The sequence below is a fragment of the Daphnia pulex genome, chromosome 2 (genome assembly GCF_021134715.1).
Source record: "Daphnia pulex isolate KAP4 chromosome 2, ASM2113471v1".
NCBI classification, from domain to species: Eukaryota; Metazoa; Arthropoda; class Branchiopoda; order Diplostraca; family Daphniidae; genus Daphnia; species Daphnia pulex.
In genome coordinates this window covers 3,930,693-3,950,982 of record NC_060018.1, presented here as the reverse complement: position 1 = coordinate 3,950,982, position 20,290 = coordinate 3,930,693, and the positions used below count along the sequence as shown (strand labels likewise).

At 40.0% G+C, this 20,290-nt stretch overlaps 8 protein-coding genes across 9 annotated transcripts; 6 read left to right on the top strand and 2 right to left on the bottom strand.

Moving 5' to 3' along the window:
* Positions 1-222: 222 nt before the first annotated feature.
* Positions 223-2,238, top strand: LOC124188523 (adenosylhomocysteinase-like). The gene is made up of 8 exons (XM_046581212.1): positions 223-368; positions 439-629; positions 688-840; positions 907-1,015; positions 1,081-1,160; positions 1,225-1,638; positions 1,711-1,905; positions 1,975-2,238. Exons 1-8 carry the CDS (start codon positions 344-346, stop codon positions 2,104-2,106), a joined length of 1,299 nt encoding a protein of 432 aa, XP_046437168.1. The 5' UTR covers positions 223-343; the 3' UTR covers positions 2,107-2,238.
* A 90-nt stretch (positions 2,239-2,328) lies between these two features.
* LOC124188530 (peptidyl-prolyl cis-trans isomerase FKBP2-like) lies at positions 2,329-3,125 on the top strand. Its single transcript, XM_046581221.1, has 3 exons — positions 2,329-2,612; positions 2,673-2,836; positions 2,934-3,125. The coding sequence occupies exons 1-3, from the start codon at positions 2,437-2,439 to the stop codon at positions 2,981-2,983; spliced, it is 390 nt and encodes a 129-aa protein (XP_046437177.1). The 5' UTR covers positions 2,329-2,436; the 3' UTR covers positions 2,984-3,125.
* An 80-nt stretch (positions 3,126-3,205) lies between these two features.
* Positions 3,206-6,106, top strand: LOC124188522 (chitooligosaccharidolytic beta-N-acetylglucosaminidase-like). 2 transcript variants are annotated; one of them, XM_046581210.1, is made up of 10 exons: positions 3,206-3,339; positions 3,512-3,631; positions 3,697-3,919; positions 3,995-4,625; positions 4,689-4,924; positions 4,990-5,130; positions 5,208-5,422; positions 5,519-5,669; positions 5,741-5,865; positions 5,942-6,106. In XM_046581210.1, exons 2-10 carry the CDS (start codon positions 3,537-3,539, stop codon positions 6,018-6,020), a joined length of 1,896 nt encoding a protein of 631 aa, XP_046437166.1. In that variant the 5' UTR covers positions 3,206-3,339; positions 3,512-3,536; the 3' UTR covers positions 6,021-6,106. The 2 variants fall into 2 exon arrangements, with proteins under 2 accessions (XP_046437166.1, XP_046437167.1); XM_046581211.1 differs by having other exon boundaries at positions 3,213-3,339; positions 3,528-3,631.
* A 236-nt stretch (positions 6,107-6,342) lies between these two features.
* On the bottom strand, positions 6,343-8,670 carry LOC124188529 (putative hydroxypyruvate isomerase). The gene is made up of 6 exons (XM_046581220.1): positions 7,462-8,670; positions 7,329-7,377; positions 7,151-7,262; positions 6,887-7,065; positions 6,707-6,826; positions 6,343-6,639 (listed from the first exon to the last, which is right to left on the bottom strand). Exons 1-6 carry the CDS (start codon positions 7,609-7,611, stop codon positions 6,452-6,454), a joined length of 798 nt encoding a protein of 265 aa, XP_046437176.1. The 5' UTR covers positions 7,612-8,670; the 3' UTR covers positions 6,343-6,451.
* A 482-nt stretch (positions 8,671-9,152) lies between these two features.
* Positions 9,153-12,787, top strand: LOC124188521 (transient receptor potential channel pyrexia-like). Its single transcript, XM_046581209.1, has 4 exons — positions 9,153-10,255; positions 10,323-10,919; positions 10,983-11,557; positions 11,623-12,787. Exons 1-4 carry the CDS (start codon positions 9,153-9,155, stop codon positions 12,513-12,515), a joined length of 3,168 nt encoding a protein of 1,055 aa, XP_046437165.1. The 3' UTR covers positions 12,516-12,787.
* A 182-nt stretch (positions 12,788-12,969) lies between these two features.
* On the top strand, positions 12,970-14,482 carry LOC124188526 (short-chain dehydrogenase TIC 32 B, chloroplastic-like). Its single transcript, XM_046581214.1, has 6 exons — positions 12,970-13,239; positions 13,299-13,406; positions 13,479-13,652; positions 13,716-13,926; positions 13,991-14,192; positions 14,257-14,482. The coding sequence occupies exons 1-6, from the start codon at positions 13,128-13,130 to the stop codon at positions 14,458-14,460; spliced, it is 1,011 nt and encodes a 336-aa protein (XP_046437170.1). The 5' UTR covers positions 12,970-13,127; the 3' UTR covers positions 14,461-14,482.
* A 51-nt stretch (positions 14,483-14,533) lies between these two features.
* Positions 14,534-15,990, bottom strand: LOC124188528 (60S ribosomal protein L5-like). Its single transcript, XM_046581219.1, has 5 exons — positions 15,851-15,990; positions 15,521-15,706; positions 15,310-15,444; positions 14,866-15,246; positions 14,534-14,799 (listed from the first exon to the last, which is right to left on the bottom strand). The coding sequence occupies exons 1-5, from the start codon at positions 15,851-15,853 to the stop codon at positions 14,596-14,598; spliced, it is 909 nt and encodes a 302-aa protein (XP_046437175.1). The 5' UTR covers positions 15,854-15,990; the 3' UTR covers positions 14,534-14,595.
* Positions 15,991-16,162: 172 nt separating this feature from the next.
* Positions 16,163-19,349, top strand: LOC124188520 (fatty acid amide hydrolase 1-like). The gene is made up of 15 exons (XM_046581208.1): positions 16,163-16,411; positions 16,501-16,704; positions 16,773-16,829; positions 16,905-16,992; positions 17,064-17,199; positions 17,272-17,390; positions 17,464-17,551; positions 17,612-17,652; positions 17,712-17,842; positions 17,918-18,138; positions 18,209-18,251; positions 18,310-18,397; positions 18,460-18,633; positions 18,715-18,860; positions 18,927-19,349. The coding sequence occupies exons 1-15, from the start codon at positions 16,298-16,300 to the stop codon at positions 19,038-19,040; spliced, it is 1,764 nt and encodes a 587-aa protein (XP_046437164.1). The 5' UTR covers positions 16,163-16,297; the 3' UTR covers positions 19,041-19,349.
* The last annotated feature ends 941 nt before the right edge of the window (positions 19,350-20,290 follow it).

The window sequence follows — 20,290 nt, the reverse complement described above, 5'->3', positions numbered from 1 at the left end:
AGGCTTCAGTCTTAGCCATAAACTCTGTGGAGAATGGAAAACATTATATAATATAAATAAGGTGCAAGACAAAAAAAAAACAGATCGTTCGCTTTAATGACTAAAAAAAAACAAGCAAACAAATAAATTAGAAACACTGTACTTGTAGAATGCAACTGCGTTAAGGACTTAAGGTATCCTAAATTGTTTTTGTAGGCGTGTCAATTCAATTTTGCCGCCAGATGTCGTGACTCACCGATGGGTATAAAAAGTGGTGCAGACCACGTCGACGGTCTCTTTTTACTCCCGATCATCGTGCAAGTATTCTGTAAGCGTAGCTCCAAAGTCCCGAAAAAGTCGCATCATGAGCAAACCAGCGTACAAAGTTGGCAAGTGGAAATTATACCGTGTTTATTTATTTTTGAGTGTCATTACTTACGTATTGTTTATCATTAACAGCTGACATCTCCTTGGCTGATTTCGGTCGCAAAGAAATCATTTTGGCCGAAAATGAAATGCCCGGTTTAATGGCCATTCGTAAGAAGTACGGCCCATCTAAACCCCTGAAAGATGCGCGCATTGCGGGATGTTTGCATATGACTGTTCAGACTGCCGTTTTGATTGAAACTCTTATTGAGCTTGGTGCCAAGGTATATTGTTATTTTGAAACATGACATTCGGAAATGATATTTTTAAGTTTTTGTTCAGGTTACCTGGTCCAGCTGTAATATTTTTAGCACCCAAGACCACGCTGCTGCTGCCATTGCTGCTACTGGTGTCCCAGTCTATGCCTGGAAAGGAGAGACTGATGAGGAATACATCTGGTGTGTTGAACAAACCATCTACTTCCCTGATGGACAGGTAATGATAAATTAAATTTACTTATATTATTTTTTACTGAAGGTTGAATCTTATGTCTTTTTATAGCCTTTGAACATGATTCTTGATGATGGAGGTGACCTGACCAACTTGGTTCATGACAAATACCCTCAATTGTTGGAGGGCATCAAGGGTATTTCAGAGGAGACTACTACTGGTTAGTGAAACTTACTGCTGCTAAGATCTGACATATTGACAGTTTTGATAAATTACTTTTTGTAGGAGTTCTTAATCTTTACAAGAGGGTCAAGGATGGATCATTGAAAGTGCCCACATTCAATGTCAATGACTCTGTCACAAAGGTACAAATATTTAAATAATTTTACAATAGAATTCAACTTACACTGTTTGTTTGTTTTATCACAGAGCAAATTCGATAACTTGTACGGATGCCGCGAGTCTCTTACGGACGGTATCAAGCGAGCAACTGATGTTATGATTGCTGGAAAGACCTGTGTTGTTGCCGGATATGGTGATGTCGGCAAAGGATCTGCCCAGTCATTGAGAGCTTTTGGTGCTCGTGTTCTCATCACTGAAGTTGATCCCATCAACGCTCTTCAAGCATCGATGGAGGGTTACGAAGTAGTCACTATGGATGAGGCTGCCACAAAGGCACAAATCTTTGTCACTGCCACCGGTTGCAAGGACATCATCCGCCCCCAACACTTCAACGCCATGCGTGATGATTCCATCGTCTGCAACATTGGCCACTTCGATTGCGAGATCGACGTCAAGTGGCTCGAGGCCAACGCTGTAGAGAAGATCACCATCAAGCCTCAGGTATTTAAAAATAAAATGGCCTTGATCCTTGGGAAACACGATGGTATTGAACGTCTTATTTTAACATCTTAGGTCGACCGCTACCGTATGGCCAATGGTAATCACATCATTCTCTTGGCTGAGGGAAGACTGGTTAACCTTGGCTGTGCCATGGGACATCCTTCTTTTGTCATGAGTTGCTCCTTCTCCAACCAGGTTCTGGCTCAAATTGAATTGTGGACCAAGCCTGGCCAATACCCAATTGGTGTTCACATTCTACCCAAGAAGGTATCTTTTCCGTACAATCAGTCGATAAATTTCAATACTAATTGTCTTCCTATTTTTATAATGACTTAGTTGGATGAAGAAGTCGCTGCTCTGCACTTGGAGAAACTTGGTGTTAAGCTGACCGTTTTGGAACCGGAACAGGCCGGTTACTTGGGAATCCATCACGAGGGTCCCTACAAGCCAGACCACTACAGATATTAAAGCAATCTAAAATCTTGTTTTAATTAAAACATGTCCTTTTTTTGTTTAATTTTTGTTTATTTTTTACGGTTGCCAGCACGATCTGTTCCGTATATTACCGCGTATCAAAAATATAAACCAGTTTCTTTCGAAGTTTCCATGTACCTGTTTCGAATTTTGTAGTGCCCTAGGGCTTCTTTGTTTACCTTAGTCTCTAGTGGTCCCGTGGCTTGGCCTTCATTTTCCCAGTTCCTTGTTCTGAAAGTTCATTCTGTTGGCTTCTCTCTAGCTGTTCAGTTGTGGAAGAGAAGTTCTCTAGTTTGACTGTTACAAGACTTAATTTAAAAGAAAATGAAGATTACCATTGTACTCATTGCTTGCGCCATTGGGCTGATCGAGGCTCAAAATGGTTTGAAAGTTGATGTAGTTTCTCTTCCTAGTAATTGCCTGCAGAAATCACAAAACGGCGACTTTCTCTCAATGCATTACACTGGCACACTAACTGATGGCACAAAGTTTGATTCAAGGTAACGTGCATTATTAATTTCTCAATAGCATCAATGTTAAATTAAAGAATTTCTCAACAGCTTCGACAGGAACCAACCGTTTCGCTTCCGTCTTGGTTCTGGGCAGGTCATTAAAGGTTGGGATTTAGGTTTGACTGAAATGTGTCCAGGTGAAAAACGCAAGTTAACGATCCCAAGCGCGTTGGGTTACGGCCAGAGAGGAGCTGGTAACGTGATTCCAGGAGGTAAGCAATTATTTGATGATTTCTATAAAGCCAAGTCATTTTACATAGCTAAATCACTTCAAAATACTAATTCATTATACCTTGATGATAATATTAGGTGCTACTCTTCTGTTTGATGTGGAGCTTGTCAGCATCAGCAAGTCATAAATTCCGTGGCTTCATATCTTCAGCCAATAAGAGAGACGATAACGTAGGACGGATTCGTCACTCCAATCAAGTTCGCTTTTTCTTGTGATTTTTCAACCTACGTGGGAATAAACGCAATAAAAACATTTTTATCGTCATTAAACCCAAATGTACCGTTATTTACCTAGTGTGTTTTTACACTTGTGGCGTTGTTGTACGGGACTCCCCTTTACGACACATACCGCTGATTGCGTGTCGCAAGACTAAAAATGAAATGTCAAAGATAATATAATCGGGTGTGGCAAAGGTTTCTCCTATAAGAACACCAAACATACGTAATTACGTACACAGAGTGGTGCACTCGACAAGAGTTACAGGTAAGAAACATTTTTCTCTAACCAAGAAAGGAAACGTTAAATTTTAAAAAATGTGGAATACTTCTATTGGTACTGAATTGCATAGCTACATGCATTACAATCGGTTACAGTAAAGAAACCTTTAGTTCAATCCGTAATCCTTGCTAAACAGATCCTACGACTTTAATTATAGCTCTTTTTAAATCAAGTTTGAAACCATGACGGAATCTTCTAGACGAACCTACTGCCTTTTAAAATGGCTCTTTGTTCTCAACATTATTTGGCTGGCTAGTGCACAGAGCACCTTTTTCGAGTATGTAAATGTTTGAAGTTTATCTAAAAAAATAATATAACTTCCTGCTTTCGTATAAAATGCAGGATCTCGTCGCCATGGGTTTGGACCTGTAAAGAAAAAAAGTGCCTTCGGACAAGGGCATCTGAAACAACCCAAGGCCAGTCAAATGCCGTTTGCAAGTTAACTTGTTATGATTCAGCAACTTTATGGCCTTTGCCTACCGGTGAAACGAGTTTGTCTAAAGATGTTAGCGCCTTTTTCGCCAACAACGTTCGAATCGCCAAACTAACATCAAATTCGACAAAGGTATTTTTAAATTTTCCCACGAAATTCTAGACACAAATATTTACGTAAATGAACATTGCAATAAACGAAAACAAGACAGAGGACATGCTAAAAGAGGCTGCCGCCATTTTTTCGGAGCACATAAAACAAATGGAAAATAACGGACTTGGGGGTTCGACTCGCGATTGTTCAGTATCGGCCAATACCTGCGCCTCAGCTGCACCGTACAGCTCATCTGAACATTTATTTAATGTTGAAGTCATCGTCACTCAGAACATAGCACCATTGGCTCTTGATACAGACGAGTCGTACACACTGGACGTCAAAACGACCAATTCCGTTACAACGGCCTACATCGTAGCTGAAACTTTTTTCGGAGCCCGCCACGCCATGGAAACGCTGAGTCAACTCATCACCTGGGACGAACTGTCAAATAGTTTGGTAGTGATTCAAAACGCTCACATTGAAGATTCGCCCGTCTTCCCACACCGCGGCTTCGCTGTTGATACGGCACGCAATTACATGGAAATTTCGCTAATCAAGCGCATCATAGACGGCCTATCTTACAATAAACTCAATGTTCTTCATTGGCACATGTCCGACTCTAATTCCTTCCCTTTTGTCTCGACCCGAGAGCCCCTTATGGCCATTTACGGGGCCGCTTCTGCTCGTAAAGTCTATCGCCCAGCTGAAATTCAAGAATTGGTCCACTACGCTCAAGTCCGAGGTTAAAAGTTAAAACATATTCTAACACATGAAGTTCAAAATTAATCAAATTATATTACCACAGGAGTCAAAATTATTCCGGAATTGGACGCTCCAAGTCACGTAGGTGCTGGATGGGATTGGGGGCCTCTTTACGGGATGGGCGACTTGATTATTTGTCTCGACAAGCAGCCATGGGACGAGTATTGTGCGCAACCACCGTGCGGAATCTTCGATCCCACCAACGACAAAATCTATACCGTGTTGAAAAACATTTACAAAGATATGGATGACGTATTTCAAAGCGATATGTTTCATATGGTATGGTTTAATATAGTTAACCAGTTATATAATATAATTAATCATTTATATCCCTATTATTATAGGGCGGCGATGAAGTCAACATGAGATGCTGGAACGAGTCGGAAAATATCACAAAATGGCTAGCTGATAAAGGATGGGATAAAGATCCGAATCCTTATTTGAAATTATGGAGCTACTTTCAGAATCAATCTTTGGCTAAATTGGTAATTCAGAATTTGTCTAACACTTAATTTTTATCTCTGACCCCCCTCTATACATCGAATGATAAAAAACAAAACAGGACGAGGCTCACGGAAGGACTCAACCTGTAATAATTTGGAACAGCGATCTTACGGCCAAGGAACACGCAAAAGACTATTTAGACCCCAATCGCTACATCATTCAGTATTGGAATACATGGAACAACACGATTTTGAAAGATCTTTACGAAGGCGGTTACAAGCTGATTATATCCAACTATGACGCTCTTTATCTCGACTGTGGATACGGAAGTTGGTAAATATATAATTAACTGATAGTATAAACATAATCCATATATAATATTACAGTAAGGTTTTACAGACATTGGAATAAGTAATTATTATCTTATAGGGTTGGAAACGGGTTGAACAACTGGTGTCCTCAATACACTGGATGGAAACTGATTTACGAGAACAGCCCTAGAGTCATGATTCAAAACTTCAGTCTACCTTATAACAAAGATCAAATCTTGGGTGGCGAGGCAGCATTATGGGCTGAGCAGGTTGGATTAATTTGCTACATGTCTGTTTTCAGTTGACAAACAGATTAAATTAAAACTATTTTTTGGAACAGTCTCAAGGGGGTGCAATTGAAGGCAAAATATGGCCACGGTTATCTGCTCTAGCTGAACGGTTGTGGACCGATCCAGACACTAATTGGTTTGCTGCTGAAACCCGTCTGCACATTCAGCGTGAAAGGTGGAATACTTTACAGATTACACTAACAACATGTTTCATTCTTCCTTATTCTAACGAAATCTTTAAATAATAATAGAATGGTGGAGAGAGGCATTACCGCCGATGCATTACAGCCGGAATTTTGCGTGCAGAACGATGGTAGCTGCATACTTTAATGATTTACGCTATTTCACAATATCCTGTCACTTTAAATAACAATATATAGTTATTCCTCCAGTCACAAATAAACATACTTACTGCTCACTTGGTTTGATAATGTTTCTCAAAATTGTTTTGATGGTGTTTTTAAAAAACCAGCACTGCTGGAAATTTTAGTATTTCGTCTGCTACGTGTGGATATTTTGTTCTATTTCTATTTCTTGACATTGCCTGCCACCTATCCGCCGTTATCCAATCAAGAACAAACATCAATCACCGAAATTCAAAATTGATTTGACGTAACACGTAACGTCATCAGTCTCTTCATAATCACCAACATTAACCACGAAATAAATTTATTATTTTCCAAAAGTACAAAAACTTAATACCCCATAAAAATTCTAAATCAAGTTATTTACGATCATTTGCGTGTTCATAGATACTGACATCACAAAGAGTATCCCCACTCTTTAATCCATCCGATACTATCGGCACTTGCTTTAGTCGGTTTGTATTCCAACCCTATGAAACCCTCGTAGCCAAGATCTTCTAACAATTTCAAAATGTAGCGGTAGTTGATCTCTCCTTCGCTGTCAGGCGAATCACGAGTTGGCGCTTGAGAAATTTGAATATGGCCTGCAAATTGAGTTATAAGTGCGTTCAAAATTAATTGCGCAATACAGTTATCAAATCGAATAATTACCAATATATGGCAAAAGCTCCTTAATCCGGTTGGTCAAATTGCCTTCAATTAACTGCAAATGAAAAATATCTAGCTGAAGTTTTAGCGAGTCGCTGTTAATCTCTTTCACCAATTGCAAAGCTAAGAAAACAAAAAGTCGATAATAAAGTAAAATCCTATCACATCATATCCTAAACTCACCTTTACTGACAGAATTCATAAAGTAATGGGGAATCACAACTTCTGAAATAGGTTCAATTAAACCAACGAAACCTTTTTCTTTAAAAACTTTGGCGGCATACTCTAGATTGTCCTTGTAAACATCGTCCATTGCAGTGTCTACAATTCCGGAAAATTTCTTTCCAGCCATAATATGAATTCTGAAATAATTCAAAATATAGTATTATCTGGTACTTGTTCATGTGCTTTTAATGCCCAATTATTTAAAAAAAATCAATGTTTTACTTTTTGCAGTCTAATGCGGCTGCGTATTCCATAGTTTTCTCCAGACTTTCTCTAAATTCGTTCTGTCGTCCGCTCATGATAGCAAGGCCCAATTCACCACGTTCCAAATCACCTATGTGTATCGGCATCAATGATTATCACAAGGCGATGTCAATATTTTTATATTATATATTCTTACCAGGATAGGCATTGATTAAAATTTGATCCACGTTTGCAGCTGACTTTGCCTTGAATAACATATTCGGAAATTCAAAATTAATAATTAAATACACGGCAGTAATGTAAAAGCTCTGAATCGAACAAATATTTACCTTAACTACATCTTCGACGTTATACTGGTATGGAAAAGTGAATTCGACAGCTTTGAATCCGGCCTGTGAGGCTAGTTGGTACCTTTCCAATAAATTGTCCGTTTTCTCTGTAAACATGAAAGACAAATTGGCACAGAATTTGAGGACCATTTTCTTATGCTGAAGCTGAAAATTCGTTAAAGTTTGGACAAGATTTGGACAACTGCCGAAGGACGACTACGAGATTCTGTCGTTTAAGATGTTATTATCGCCTATCTCTTTCCCTTGACTATTCTCTACAGGCCCACATGAGAGCTGGGCAACCAGTACAGATATGAAGAAGACTTTTGGTAAAAACTCTAGCGTTGAATGTTCGAAGTACTAAATGCATAATGTAGAGAATAAAAGTTTGCTTGTTAACGCATTCTCTGCGTTAATATTAACTTTGAAAATCTAAAATTAGAGCGCTCAATTTTCTTGTTTAATTCCGTGCTTTGTTTTAACTTAAAACGGAAAACATTCACGCTGTTTTATGGACAGATGGCGTACAAGTACAAGGCCGTTTCAAGGGGAACTAAACGTTCATAAATATTCATAAAAAAGCTGCAACCTGCGAGAATTGTCTAGTCTTCAAAGCTCTAAAAATGTATGCAAATTTATGTCGCCGATATAAAAATTCAACCTTGATTGCTGAGATAATCGCCTTGTATATTTAATAACGATTTATACCTAAGTTTTAAAATGTAATCTATACCTACCGAATCATACGAAGAATGTTATGCGATTCACGCCATCGGACCAGAAGATCTACCGAATCTTAACGAAAAAACGTCCCAAGACCTTGAAAATTAATGACATTCTTCAAAAGAGTCGCAGTGCACATGAACCGAGACTCATCAGACAGTCTGATGAGTCTCGGTTCATCAATTCAAAACACGGAAACCATCTTTTGGATTGTAGCCCTGGGCTTCTGAGGACCTTGCGTCTTTATTTTAAGAAAAATTTTAAGGAAAAACGAAGCGACAAATAAAAGAGAAAAGAAAAATTAATTTTTGCTGAATGAAGCTGTTATGCACATACTGAAACGATACCAATTCACGGCCAAAGATTCTTTAAGGCCTTGATACGGTCACGCCTTTATTCTTGACTAGAGTTTCATTACATTTTTAATTTATTCCTCAATCTTTCTGACGTTGGAATGAATCGGAAAAGACGAATTTTCAAAGGAGGATTGCTTAACAGGTTCGTGATATCATGTGTTGCTGGGTCCCCTCCCACCGGTCTTGCTTGAAGGCAAACCGGATTGTTATGCTGAGGACATATATCAGAAGATCAACCTAAATAAAAGTCGAATCCTTTTGTGGGGATTTTTGTTGAGTGTTTAAAAGGAAGTATACGTATACGTTTCGCAACCAACTTTCACTATCCAACAAGCAGACAGCCTCCAAACTTCCTTTTCGAAACGGCACATAATGTTGCAGAGAAGAGAAAGGAGGCAAAAATGCCCGAAGGATTGTAACTTGTTGTGAGCAACACATGCCCCACAGGTGAGCCAAAAGTTCATTTTCCAGGGACTTCACATCATTCAAGGGACAATTGTACAGTTGCTTGGTCGTGCGTGAAAGTGGCCTGTGAAATACCGTTCAGCATTTTTGCCCCGTGATATCCTGTGATATTCACGTTGTTGATGTAGCCCCCAAAACAAAATCGAAATGTCTAATCGAAAATCGACTAAAAAAGACACGGGTGGATTAGAAGAATCTGGTGCATTCAGTAACGACGCCTTCGTTAAGGACGAGGGCCCACCAGTAGGCAACAGTGAACGAGAAATAGAAAAATATCGACGCTCGACCATCAAAAAGACAATCAGTGCTAACCGTTTTTTTAATAAACCCATCGAGGATGAAAACGAGGACGATGGCGTTGTGGAAGATCAGAGTAGACGCTTGAGCATGGATAAAAAGAAAAGGAAAGCTTACCATCGGCAGCATTGCGCAAAACGAAAATTCAGAGATTCCCAAAACCACAACGCTGCACCAACAAAGAAAAAACAATCGTCAAAGAAAAGAATGCCAAGGGACGAATATGGCCACCGATTGGAGCGAGCGTTCAGTATTTCCAGCGAATCAAATACCAGTCATACCGAGTTGCAAGGAATTGATCACCACGAGAATTTCTCTTCCATGCCTTGGTACAGCGGTTGCTCAATTTGGCTGCAGCAAATGTTGGCAGCGGCCGTTGAGGACTTGATCAACACCAAAGAGGCCTTCGTCATTCGCATGTGTAAATCTTTTCTTGACGATTCAGCCGACCAACCAGCTTGGGACACTTTGCCCAGTGATTGTCATAGTATTGGTGTTTTGGTCTCTGCTCTCAAAGGAAATATTGACATGTTGAAATATTTCCTTGGACTTGGAGGTGATGCCAATGCCATCGATTTGCTGAACAGGACGGCCCTACATTACGCGGCCAGTTCTTCTAGTTCAAACGCCCCCCAATGCATTGAAATATTAATCGAACACGGTGCAGCCGTTGACGTGTGGGATCGAAACGAAGAAGCGACTCCGCTCATTTGCGCCGCCGCTTCAGGTCGTATCGAATTGGTCGAAGTCCTTTTAAATGCCGGAGCAGAAGTCAATGCAGGGCTTTCCGATCCCAAACATTTGGACGGTAGTAGTCCTTTATTATGGGCCATAAGAGCTCGTTCGATAGTTTGCGCTACGCGTCTAATCAAGGCCGGTGCTGCTGTCAACAGTTTGCAAGTTTACACCGAGTCGCCGATTCATGTGGCGGCTGTCCAAGGCGACGTTCAATGGTATTATTATTATAATTATTATATAAATTAATAGTTAATAATAATAATAAATTAATTACTGGCTCAGTATGCAATTGCTGTTGGAAAATCAAGCAGACATCCGTGTGGTCTTCGGAGCCGAGAGGAGGAATGCTCTTCACTTGGCATCTTTCGAAGGCAACGTGGAATGCATTCGATTGCTTTTACAGACCAGCAAAGCGCAAATCAACACCAAGGATGCCCTAGGTCGGACACCTTTACATTTGGCGGCCCTTTCTCAATCAGTGGACTCGGTTAAAGAACTCTTGGAAAACGGAGCGGAAATTGACAATTGCGATGAAATGAAGGAGACGCCACTTCACGGGGCTGTAGTCAAATGTCGTCAGTCGACCGAGGTCGTCAAGTTGTTAATTTCCAAGGGAGCTAATGTCAATGCAAAGGATCAGTTTGGACAAACGCCACTTCACATAGCGGCGTTTAATGAAAATTCAAAATTGGCTATCCTTTTGATCCATTCGGGAGCCGATCTGTCAATTAAGAATCGAGCAAAAATTTCGGCTTTGGCCTCAGTCGTCCGACGAGTACCCGACGCCTTGACAGCCATTTCACGCAAATTAGATTCAGCTATTGACGTTGTCGACAACGAGCCAGCCGATCCTGATTGTCAATTGAAGTTGGATTTAAGGTTACTTGACTTTTATTTGTAATTATTAAACATTTTTTTTTTTTAATATAGTTTTTCCTTTAGAGTTTTAGTACCAGGGGGCAACCAGCAAAATGTTGGAGAAATGGGTTTCCTGACGTCGTTGGTGGCGGCCGAACAACGACACATTCTTCAGCATCCAATTATTGGGGCTTTTCTTCACTTGAAGTGGATGAAAATTCGCACCACTTTTGTAGTCTCGCTAATCTTTCAACTTTTATACGTTCTCGCCCTGACATCCAACATTTACTCCATTTATGTTGTTAAAATGAACACGAGAGTAAACGATACGCAAACAACGAACAATACGACGAACAACTCGACGTCATTCACTGATTGGCCAATGGAGTTGGATACCACATTGTGGTATTTGACAGTCTTATTGGGGGCGGCGACAGGTGTCAAGGAATTTTTCCAACTTTACTGCAATGCGCACGAATATGCGAGGGATATAGAGAACTATTTCCAACTCATTTCCATCTTTGGAATGATCCTTATCCTTTCCCCTCACCCAATGCACACAGGTGAGCCCGATAATGGTGATTGGCAACATCACGTTGCCGCCATCGTTATTATCGTGGCATGGATTAATCTCATGTTGCACGTCGGTCGATTTCCTGGTAATGTTCTGATTTATCTCTCCATTTTTAATAGACTCTAATTCATTGATTTTATTTTTCTTTAGTGTTTGGTCTGTACGTGCAAATGTTTACGACTGTCGCGTGGAACATTGGCAAACTGTTGGTGGCTTATATGAGTCTCATCGTGGGATTTTCTCTAGGATTCGCAGTTCTCTTTCCTTCGGAAAGTGTCTATAACAACATGCCCTACGCACTTTTGACGACGATCGTCATGATGACGGGCGAAATGAATTACGCCGACATGTATACCGAGGGAAAAATCAAATATCCCGGAACAACCCATTTCGTCTTCCTGGTTTTTCTTCTTTTCGTCGTCATCGTTCTGATGAATTTACTCGTCGGTTTGGCCGTCTCCGATATTCAAGGCTTGCAGAAATCGGCTGGTCTGGATCGCCTCGTTCGATTAACAAAACAAATTGCTCGCATGGAAAGTTTCGTTTTCTTTCCTTGGCCCATCCATTTTTCCAGTATCTGGTCAAAGGTTCCAAGACGTGAATTCATACGGCGAAATGTCCTGGTCGTCTCACCCAAAACCAGAAAAAATTACAACTTCCGACCCAACGATCCGCGTGATAAAAGCTTCCCACCCGAAATCAAAGAAAGCCTGTTGAAAATAATTGCTGTAAGGATAGCGAACAAGAAGAAAGGCGCACAACAAAAGTCGTCCCACGTACCAATCATTCGAACTGCAACGATACCTTTGGATTCAAATAACGGAGAGCTCTTTACGGAAGTGATGAACAGAGTTGACGAACTCTTCCATAATTACATGACACAAATCGTTACGATAAATTCGACGATAGAAGATCAACTCGCGCAGCTGACGGCCAAATACAACTACCCATCGACTCGATCACGACAGACAAGGCATTCTTGTGATTGTTCCATGATTAACGAAGAATCCTTCAGTGTTCCTGGAATGAGCTCACTGGCTTGATGATCCACCCACCCATTTTTAAAATCAGTATATAACCTTTTGCTCAATAACATATTCAATGGTCAATTCATTTCCATGAATTTCCACACTCGAGTCGATAACTAACACTAATTATTTAAAAAAAAATTATAATTACCAAATATCCGGGAAATGTGGTATGGATCCAGCTTTTGTAGAAGTGATATTATGTCTGAGCTTGTACAACTTGTAGCATAGCGTTTTGTTTGCTCCGTTTGGAGGACATCTACGAGATAAAATAAAAATGGTTACCGTAACGTGATGGGAAACAATTTTTGCTATTCCATAATCAAAGAATGAGAAGTTCATAATTTACATTTAATTGAATATCGTGAAATTTAAAGTTTCTTACGAAAAACATTTTTTAAAGTGTAAAAACTGAAAAAAGTTAGCATGTTCCATCAGCAGGATGTTGTAAAGCGCATGAGTGCATGACAACGGTAAGACCGTTAGGCAGTAAAAATGCCTTAGAGTGTTGTGTTGCCCAGGGCTCATGAACACAACCGTGTCAGTCTGTGCTTGTGTTTCTAACTTGATATCATTCGTTGGAAAATAACTTTCAGGGTGAAGCCGTCTCTAAATCTTCGTGTGACCATGGATGCCTTTCGAAGCTTTGTATACGAATTGTACATCATGGTTAAATTTATTTATCTCAGTGCAAAACAATTGTTCCAAGAAGCCTGCAGAACTGTGAAACCACTCAATGGTAAACAAAGAAATTATTTTCCATATTCGTGATTCAATATTTTACATTTCGTTCATCAGATCCTATCAATCGACGAGAAGAATATGCTATAATCACCGGTGGGAATCGAGGATTAGGTTTCTACACTCTTCTGGGCTTGCAGGCTTCTGGAATGAAAGTCATTGCAGGTACAAAACAGGTTTTCTTTTCAATCTACTGTCAAAATGGACGAAATTCTAAACACTGTTAACGTAATACAGGTTGCCGGGATGGAAGAAGTAAACAACAACTATTTGAGAATTTGGAAGAAGCTGGTATTCCAGCCGATTCAGTGGAATGGATAAATCTCGACTTGTCATCGTTAAATTCGATCAGAAATTTTGCAAAAGTTGTCACTGACAGAAACATCCCGATCAGTCTACTCATAAACAATGGTATTTTTTTTCTCGTGATTATTCAAGGCAAACATTTAAAGACAAATTTTGTTTTGATAACAGCCGCCGTTATGTTCACACCCTATGGCTTGACAACAGACGGTTTAGAGCAACAGTTTGCTGTCAACTACCTGGGACATTTTCTCTTAACTCATCTACTCTTACCTCGATTAATTGAAGCAGGAAAGCATCATCGTTATGCTTCACGAATCGTTAACGTTGCTTCAGATGTATCTTACCTCGGCTATCTAGAACTCAATGACTTAAACGCCAAGTATAATATTTCTAAGGGTCGTTAGTAAACAGCTAATAATTTCTTTTTACCCCACCCCTTAAAGGTCTTTTTACAACAGATTTGTGGCTTATTCCCAGTCCAAATTAGCACAGGTTTTATTTAACGAAATGCTCCATGATCGTTTGACACAAAATAACTATCCTGTCAAGTGCTACGCCATGCATCCGGGTGTTATTCAATCCAACTGGTACGCCAATGGAAGGTTTTTGAAAATCGGTTTTCGTATCGTTGGCTTCTTACTTAAGGTATAGTTATACGAGAAAAGAAAAAGTAAATAATGTTACTTTAATTTTTAAAAACTTTTGATAGAGAGAACCAGTTGCAGCCCAACGAGTTTTGTATACAGCATTTTCACCCGAATTGGAAAACTCCAGCGGTTGCTATTTATCAGATTGCAAAATAACAACACCCGCCACTAAATCAATCTGTCCAAGTATGCGATTAAAGCTGTGGGATGCAACACACAAATTACTTGATATTGAAGAATTTGGAAAAGTTAAAAGTTCCCAATAATAAAAAGCGTGTCAAACAAAAACGAAAGACCTCATTTTCTAGTTCCTAACTGAAAAAAAGTAAAAAAACATGATTCATGGCTGCAATCCATCGATTTATTGGATCGTAGAGCACAGACAAACGAAGTCGAATAATCTACTCGTCGTCGGCTTCGGCAGAAGCCTCCAGTTTGGAGAGGAATTCCCTCTTCTTGGTGGCAACACGAGCCTTGCGCTCTTCCAGGGTGAGCCTCTTGGCGTTCCAGCGCTTCTTCTTGATCTTGGATGGATCCTTGCTGGACTTCTGCTTCTCGGGGTCAGCTCGGATAGCTTCATGGGCCTTCTTGTACATGGTCTCGACCTGATGAATGATAATAGATAAAAACTACGTTTTTTTAATGCAAATCATATGAATAACTGAACTTACGGTATCGGCAACAATGCCATGCTTGATGAACTGAGAGAATTGCTTCTTGTAAGCTTCTTCATCTTCATCCACCAATTGACGCATGTAGTCAGCAACATGGGCACCCATGATGTGCTTACGGTGAACTTCGGCGTTGAAATCCTTGGATTCGGAATCGTAGCCGGGGAAACGCTTGGTGCTGTGGGGAACGTCAATTCCACCATCGACGGCTCCCTTCATGGCGCCGAAGATGCGAGCACCGGTGGTGGTGCGGGCCAAACCGACATCGAGGCAAGCGCGGAATGCACCTGGTCCATCGTCAACATCTTCAACATTGAAGACTCCTCCAGTAACTTCAGTGCAGCCTTGGTAGATGGTGTCCAACTTGAACTTCTTCAACAGCTACAGGAAAATGTTGACAGTTTAGTCATTGTACTGGTTTTTCAACAACACGGTCAAACTTACTCTTCTTGCGAGCAAAAGTCCAGTACAGTATGCAGCAGCATAGTTAGTCAACCCAACCTTGACACCGTAGTGAGGAAGTTCATGACTGTATGCAGCACAAACAATCACGTCTCCTTCAATACGAGCGTACGCTATCTGCAAGACAAGACACAAATAAATTGAAAGATCAAAACATGAAAAGACTGCAGTCAGTGGGTGATCCAAAAATTACCTGACAACAAATGTCTTTGTTGGTGAATCGAACAATCATGCGGTACTTGGGGGTGTTGTACTTGTTCTTGTCCTGAACTACAAGACGACGGCGGGCATAGTAATCGGTCTTTCCCTCACGACGCCTGCGGAACTTGACTTGAAACCGCTTGAAATAAGCCTTGTTCTTGATCACTTTAATAAATCCCTATAAAAAACAAACACGTTAAGCGGCATGACAAGTCATATTGAATCCAACGATATCACAACTTAAATACGACATCTATCGTTATGCAACTTTTAAATTTGGTTAGGGTGTTACTTGACACAAAGTTATACGTTAGAAACTTACCATGGTGGAGATATATTATTTGAATAGCTTCGGTTTAAGGGCGAAAAATGGCCGGACTGTGGCTTCGACTACTCGTCGAGGCCCTGCTTAACTGAGAAAGGTATGGTTGGCCTTAAAGCTGAAATCAACGTCTGTCAGTGTTGCCAAGTAGGAAATTTTTAGTCCGCTTTACTTGTTTATTATTATTTTTCATTTAATAATTGAATTTTTATACAAAAAAAAAATATTTTATAATTAATATAGATAGTATTAAGCTTCAATACATTCATAATTCATAGAAAATAACAAATGTCATTTTTCAATCTCTCAGCTGTTTTGCTGTTCTTATGTCAGCTGTGAGCTGTCAAAATTTGAAAATCGCAATATTAGCCTACTTGGGCCTAGGAAAATTGCTGTTTGCTGTTTACCTTAGTTCTCCTTGTTGTGTTGATTAATCTTGTGTTCTTCATGTATTTTGAAGACAGTGCAAAATGGTTAAAGGATTCCAATTTCCTTATGGTCTTGATTGGATTGGGATTAGTTTACATAACATTTAAAGTTCTAAAATACACAAACAAGAGGGTATGTAAGCATTGTGTGTTAGTACAGATATCAACGCGTGATTTTAAAATGATTTTTCTGTAATAATAATGTTTCTGGGATTATTCCAGGGGTTGCTGAAAGAAAGAATCAGGCGCAAACTGGGTCAGGTCAAAGAAAATCAAAATAAATTGGAACAACATCTTAAAAATCATGATGACCCAGTTATTGAAAAGCGTAAGGAGATAGTCCAGCTGGATATAGAAGAATTGCTAAAGAAGCTTCAAAATGGGGATTTGAGCTGTCTGGAAGTGCTGAGAGCATATCAAGCAAAGGTAATCACTATAGCAAGTCTTCAAGTGTTTTTACTGATAAAAATTAATCACTCTTTTTTTTCTTTTAGGCTCTGGATGTAACAAAAGAATTAAACTGTGTCACAGAATTCATCAAAGAAGCAGAGGTATTGTAAAAGTCTGAAATAATTTTTGTGTATATCCTTTGTATGTTAACGCAATTGCAATGCATATTTATTCAGAAATGGGCAGAAGAACTGGACGCTAGCACTGATACAAAAAAAACGCTCCATGGTCTTCCGTTTAGCGTCAAAGATAACGTCAGTGTCGGTACGGTATGCCGTTTTGCCGGCAGAATATTAAAATCAAGCATAATATTAAAACACTATGTTTGTTTTTAGTTGGCTATGATTGCACGGCGGGAATTTCGAAGTTTATTGATCAATCTGCAGTGGAAGATGCCGCTTTGGTCTCTGCACTCAGAGGCCTTGGGGCCATACCATTTTGCCGAACTAATGTCCCCCAAACATTGTTAAGGTATAGTTGCCAATGCAGTTTTGCGTTTAGCTAGAATGGTACGTTTAAATTCATTTTGTCTCCTACCAACAGTTTTGGATGTAGTAATCCGATATGGGGTTCTACGAAAAACCCCTTTTGTAAAGAGCGAACACCAGGCGGTTCCTCTGGTGGAGAAGCAACTTTAGTTGCTGCTGGAGGTTCCCTACTCGGTAAAATTCTTCGAATACATTAATATTATATTGAAATAAAGTTTAGAAAAAAATCGTGTATAACATTTACCAGGAATTGGTAGTGATATCGGGGGAAGTATTCGCATTCCGGCGGCTTTCTGTGGAGTTTTTTCAATTAAACCTACCAGTTTAAGACTCAGGTATTTCAATATTCTGGTTATTCACTTCCCTGAATTCGAAATATTTTTCTGTCTATCTAGCTACAAAGGATTTAGAAAATCGGCCGTTGGTTGCATTGGAAGTAAGGCAACAAACCTTCAAACCATTACATTCTTTTAATTTTGTAATCCAATTTTGTAGTTCCTTCTGTACCGGGAATCTTGGCGCGAGATTCAAAAACCGTGATAATGCTCTGCAAACTACTCCTTGACGATGGTTACATCCGGAGATACTTCGATCCAGATTTGCTTCCAATTCCTTGGAATGAACAAGTAAGAAATTATTAGTAAAAATATTTCTTTCCCATGAAAACGTTTGTAATATGTAAAATTATTAACGTAAAATAGATATTTGGCCTTTCTAACAAATTACGGATCGGTTACTACGAAGAATGCGACTACTTCCCCTGTACACCTGGTGTCCGACGAGCTGTTCGAGTGGCTAAGGAAAAGTTGGAGGCGTTAGGGCACGAACTCATTCCATTTGTTCCGCCACGCGTTGATTACGTTATCAGTTCTGTCATCAGCATGTTTTATGCGGATCAAGGCAGATACGTGTTGGAGGCTCTGTAAGTCATCGACTTTTCAATAGTTTAGTTGGAAAAGAATCTAATAATTTAATTTGATCTTCTCCTACAGCTCAGTTGATGACATTGATCCATTGTTAGTTTTACAAATCAAAGTAAGTTGAACTGTTTCAATTTTACTATAATAAGTTTTTTAAACGAATGTCTTCTTAGGTTGCACTGAAGCTACCGCACCTTGTAAAGCAAATTATTCGGCCATTGCTGGCTTTAATCGCACCTCGTCTCGAGCCATGTTTCATGGGTAAGTCGATAGTCTTCTAGCATAAAATGACGGCCTAAAATTTACTCCATTCGCCGAATTAGCTGCTGCCGGGCATCAGTATCGCCATTCTTACCAACTCTGGCATGGAATACTTAAGCAGAGCGAATATAAAGCGAATTTTCTAGCTGATTGGAGGAATCTTCGCTTGGATACATGCATCGGTCCGGGATTCGCTTGCCCTGCTCCTCTAGCCAAAGACACTGGCCGTGTAACACGTAAGTGGTGCACCGCTTGCAAACTTTATTTATGCCCGGATTAGCTAATGAAATAATTTTTTGGTTTCTTCCGACTAATAGCTGCATTTGCGTATGCGTGTCTCTACAATTTCCTTGACTTACCTGCTGGTATCGTTCCCGTCACCAAAGAAATGGAAGAAGACCAAAATATGCTTATGAATGGTGGCTATGATTTCAGAGATTTGGTCTGTAAACTTGTTAAAAAGGTAAGAAAAAAAAATCAATCATTTAGAGTTTTATTTAATCGTAACGTTTGATTCCTATTTGCCTAGACTACTCGGGGAGCTACTGGTTTGCCTATACCGGTCCAAGTTATTGGTCTTCCCTATCAAGAAGAAGTTGTGCTTCGCACTATGAGTATCCTGGATTCCGCCTTCCGAGTCTGAATTATCTCTTACGTAATCATTGCACTTTGCGCGGTACTAGTTTCTCCGTCCTTACGACAGTGTGCTACAAGAGCCACTTGGACCCTTAGAGGAAAGGTTATGGAACAATTAAAAGATTTTGAAATTAATAGTTATTGATATTATGGAAAGAGATTTTACAAATGTTAAATTTACTGTGATATTACAGTAATCAAAGCAGGTAGTTGTGTTAAGTATCGGGGATAAGAATTGATTTTAACATTCCATTACAGTTTATTATTGTAGCACAAAACAGTTGAAAATAAATGCGAAAATGTGTTTGCGTTCAAAAGCGATCATTTGATGTTTTCCCGAAAAGTTCAACAGGGAGGGATGTTTTACACGGCCTGACTTTTTGACCTGGAAAAATTTGAAAGGAAACCTGCAGTCGGCTTGTCGATTACCCAATCAGTCTGTGCTGCATCACGAGGTGTTCCGTAGACTTTGTCTACTTCTAATTTCGTTGCAATATAAGCCAATACGTCAAGGGATTCGAACCCTTCGACATGGAGAGAATGCGACTTCAAAGAAACCAAAAGACGCGGAAGAAAAAAATCGCATTTCACGTCCGTTTATTTCGCGCCAGCCATGAGAGCACGTCAAAGTGTACGGTTTAAAGAAACCCGACCCCTTGGAGCCCAAATCCAAATTGTGAAGCCTAAATGTTCTGAACGTTATCCCGTCAATCTATGCCGCCTTCAAAAATTGCAAAATTTCGCTTTAGCCGTTATACAGTGGATGCCGCCGGATGTCGAATCGATACTCTTCCGTAAATCGACTTTCAAAATATAATTCGAATTTTTTCGGCGGTCAAAGTTCCCACTCAACAGTTTCTAGACCCTGGCAAAGCAATTTCTGTTTGCAATCGGTGCTTGCGGCTATCTTGGATCGAGTGCGCGGGTGGACAGGAAGGACCGGAATGCTGCAGCAGAGAAAGAACACGCGAACAGCTGATAATGATGATGTCACACAAGAAAAGAGCCATCAACAGGAAGATAACGATCAGTTGCCGGATGACGAAAATGTGATCTCTTTTTCCCCCCCAGCAGGTGAATGGACCGAGCTCAGGGGGGCGTTGAACGAAGAATCCGTCAGGATGCGAATCAAGTTGACCGAGAGAGTCATCCATAACATCTTTGGTGACACAAGGGGCCGATACGATCGAAGACGAATGGAGATGTTGGCAAACAACAGAAAGTACAAGAATACTTTGTTGCAAACGTCCAGCATTC

Coding starts and splice junctions, on each gene's coding strand:
- LOC124188523 (XM_046581212.1), top strand. CDS start 344: ATGAGCAAACCAGCGTACAAAGTTG. Junction 1,016..1,080: donor TTCAGAGGAGACTACTACTG/GTTAGTGAAACT, acceptor TACTTTTTGTAG/GAGTTCTTAATCTTTACAAG. Junction 1,639..1,710: donor AGATCACCATCAAGCCTCAG/GTATTTAAAAAT, acceptor TTAACATCTTAG/GTCGACCGCTACCGTATGGC.
- LOC124188529 (XM_046581220.1), bottom strand. CDS start 7,611: ATGGTCCTCAAATTCTGTGCCAATTTGTCTTTCATGTTTACAGAGAAA. Junction 7,378..7,461: donor ACGTCGAAGATGTAGTTAAG/GTAAATATTTGT, acceptor ATGTTATTCAAG/GCAAAGTCAGCTGCAAACGT. Junction 7,263..7,328: donor TTTAATCAATGCCTATCCTG/GTAAGAATATAT, acceptor CGATACACATAG/GTGATTTGGAACGTGGTGAA.
- LOC124188522 (XM_046581210.1), top strand. CDS start 3,537: ATGACGGAATCTTCTAGACGAACCTACTGCCTTTTAAAATGGCTCTTT. Junction 3,920..3,994: donor TAACATCAAATTCGACAAAG/GTATTTTTAAAT, acceptor AACGAAAACAAG/ACAGAGGACATGCTAAAAGA. Junction 5,670..5,740: donor CAGCATTATGGGCTGAGCAG/GTTGGATTAATT, acceptor TTTTTGGAACAG/TCTCAAGGGGGTGCAATTGA.
- LOC124188521 (XM_046581209.1), top strand. CDS start 9,153: ATGTCTAATCGAAAATCGACTAAAAAAGACACGGGTGGATTAGAAGAA. Junction 10,256..10,322: donor GTCCAAGGCGACGTTCAATG/GTATTATTATTA, acceptor TTACTGGCTCAG/TATGCAATTGCTGTTGGAAA. Junction 11,558..11,622: donor GCACGTCGGTCGATTTCCTG/GTAATGTTCTGA, acceptor ATTTTTCTTTAG/TGTTTGGTCTGTACGTGCAA.
- LOC124188520 (XM_046581208.1), top strand. CDS start 16,298: ATGTATTTTGAAGACAGTGCAAAATGGTTAAAGGATTCCAATTTCCTT. Junction 16,993..17,063: donor CAAAGATAACGTCAGTGTCG/GTACGGTATGCC, acceptor GTTTGTTTTTAG/TTGGCTATGATTGCACGGCG. Junction 18,398..18,459: donor TCTCGAGCCATGTTTCATGG/GTAAGTCGATAG, acceptor TCGCCGAATTAG/CTGCTGCCGGGCATCAGTAT.
- LOC124188530 (XM_046581221.1), top strand. CDS start 2,437: ATGAAGATTACCATTGTACTCATTGCTTGCGCCATTGGGCTGATCGAG. Junction 2,613..2,672: donor GGCACAAAGTTTGATTCAAG/GTAACGTGCATT, acceptor ATTTCTCAACAG/CTTCGACAGGAACCAACCGT. Junction 2,837..2,933: donor TGGTAACGTGATTCCAGGAG/GTAAGCAATTAT, acceptor TGATAATATTAG/GTGCTACTCTTCTGTTTGAT.
- LOC124188526 (XM_046581214.1), top strand. CDS start 13,128: ATGGATGCCTTTCGAAGCTTTGTATACGAATTGTACATCATGGTTAAA. Junction 13,927..13,990: donor CTCAATGACTTAAACGCCAA/GTATAATATTTC, acceptor CACCCCTTAAAG/GTCTTTTTACAACAGATTTG. Junction 14,193..14,256: donor TCGTTGGCTTCTTACTTAAG/GTATAGTTATAC, acceptor AACTTTTGATAG/AGAGAACCAGTTGCAGCCCA.
- LOC124188528 (XM_046581219.1), bottom strand. Junction 15,247..15,309: donor GACTTTTGCTCGCAAGAAGA/GTAAGTTTGACC, acceptor ATTTTCCTGTAG/CTGTTGAAGAAGTTCAAGTT. Junction 14,800..14,865: donor ATGGCATTGTTGCCGATACC/GTAAGTTCAGTT, acceptor ATCATTCATCAG/GTCGAGACCATGTACAAGAA.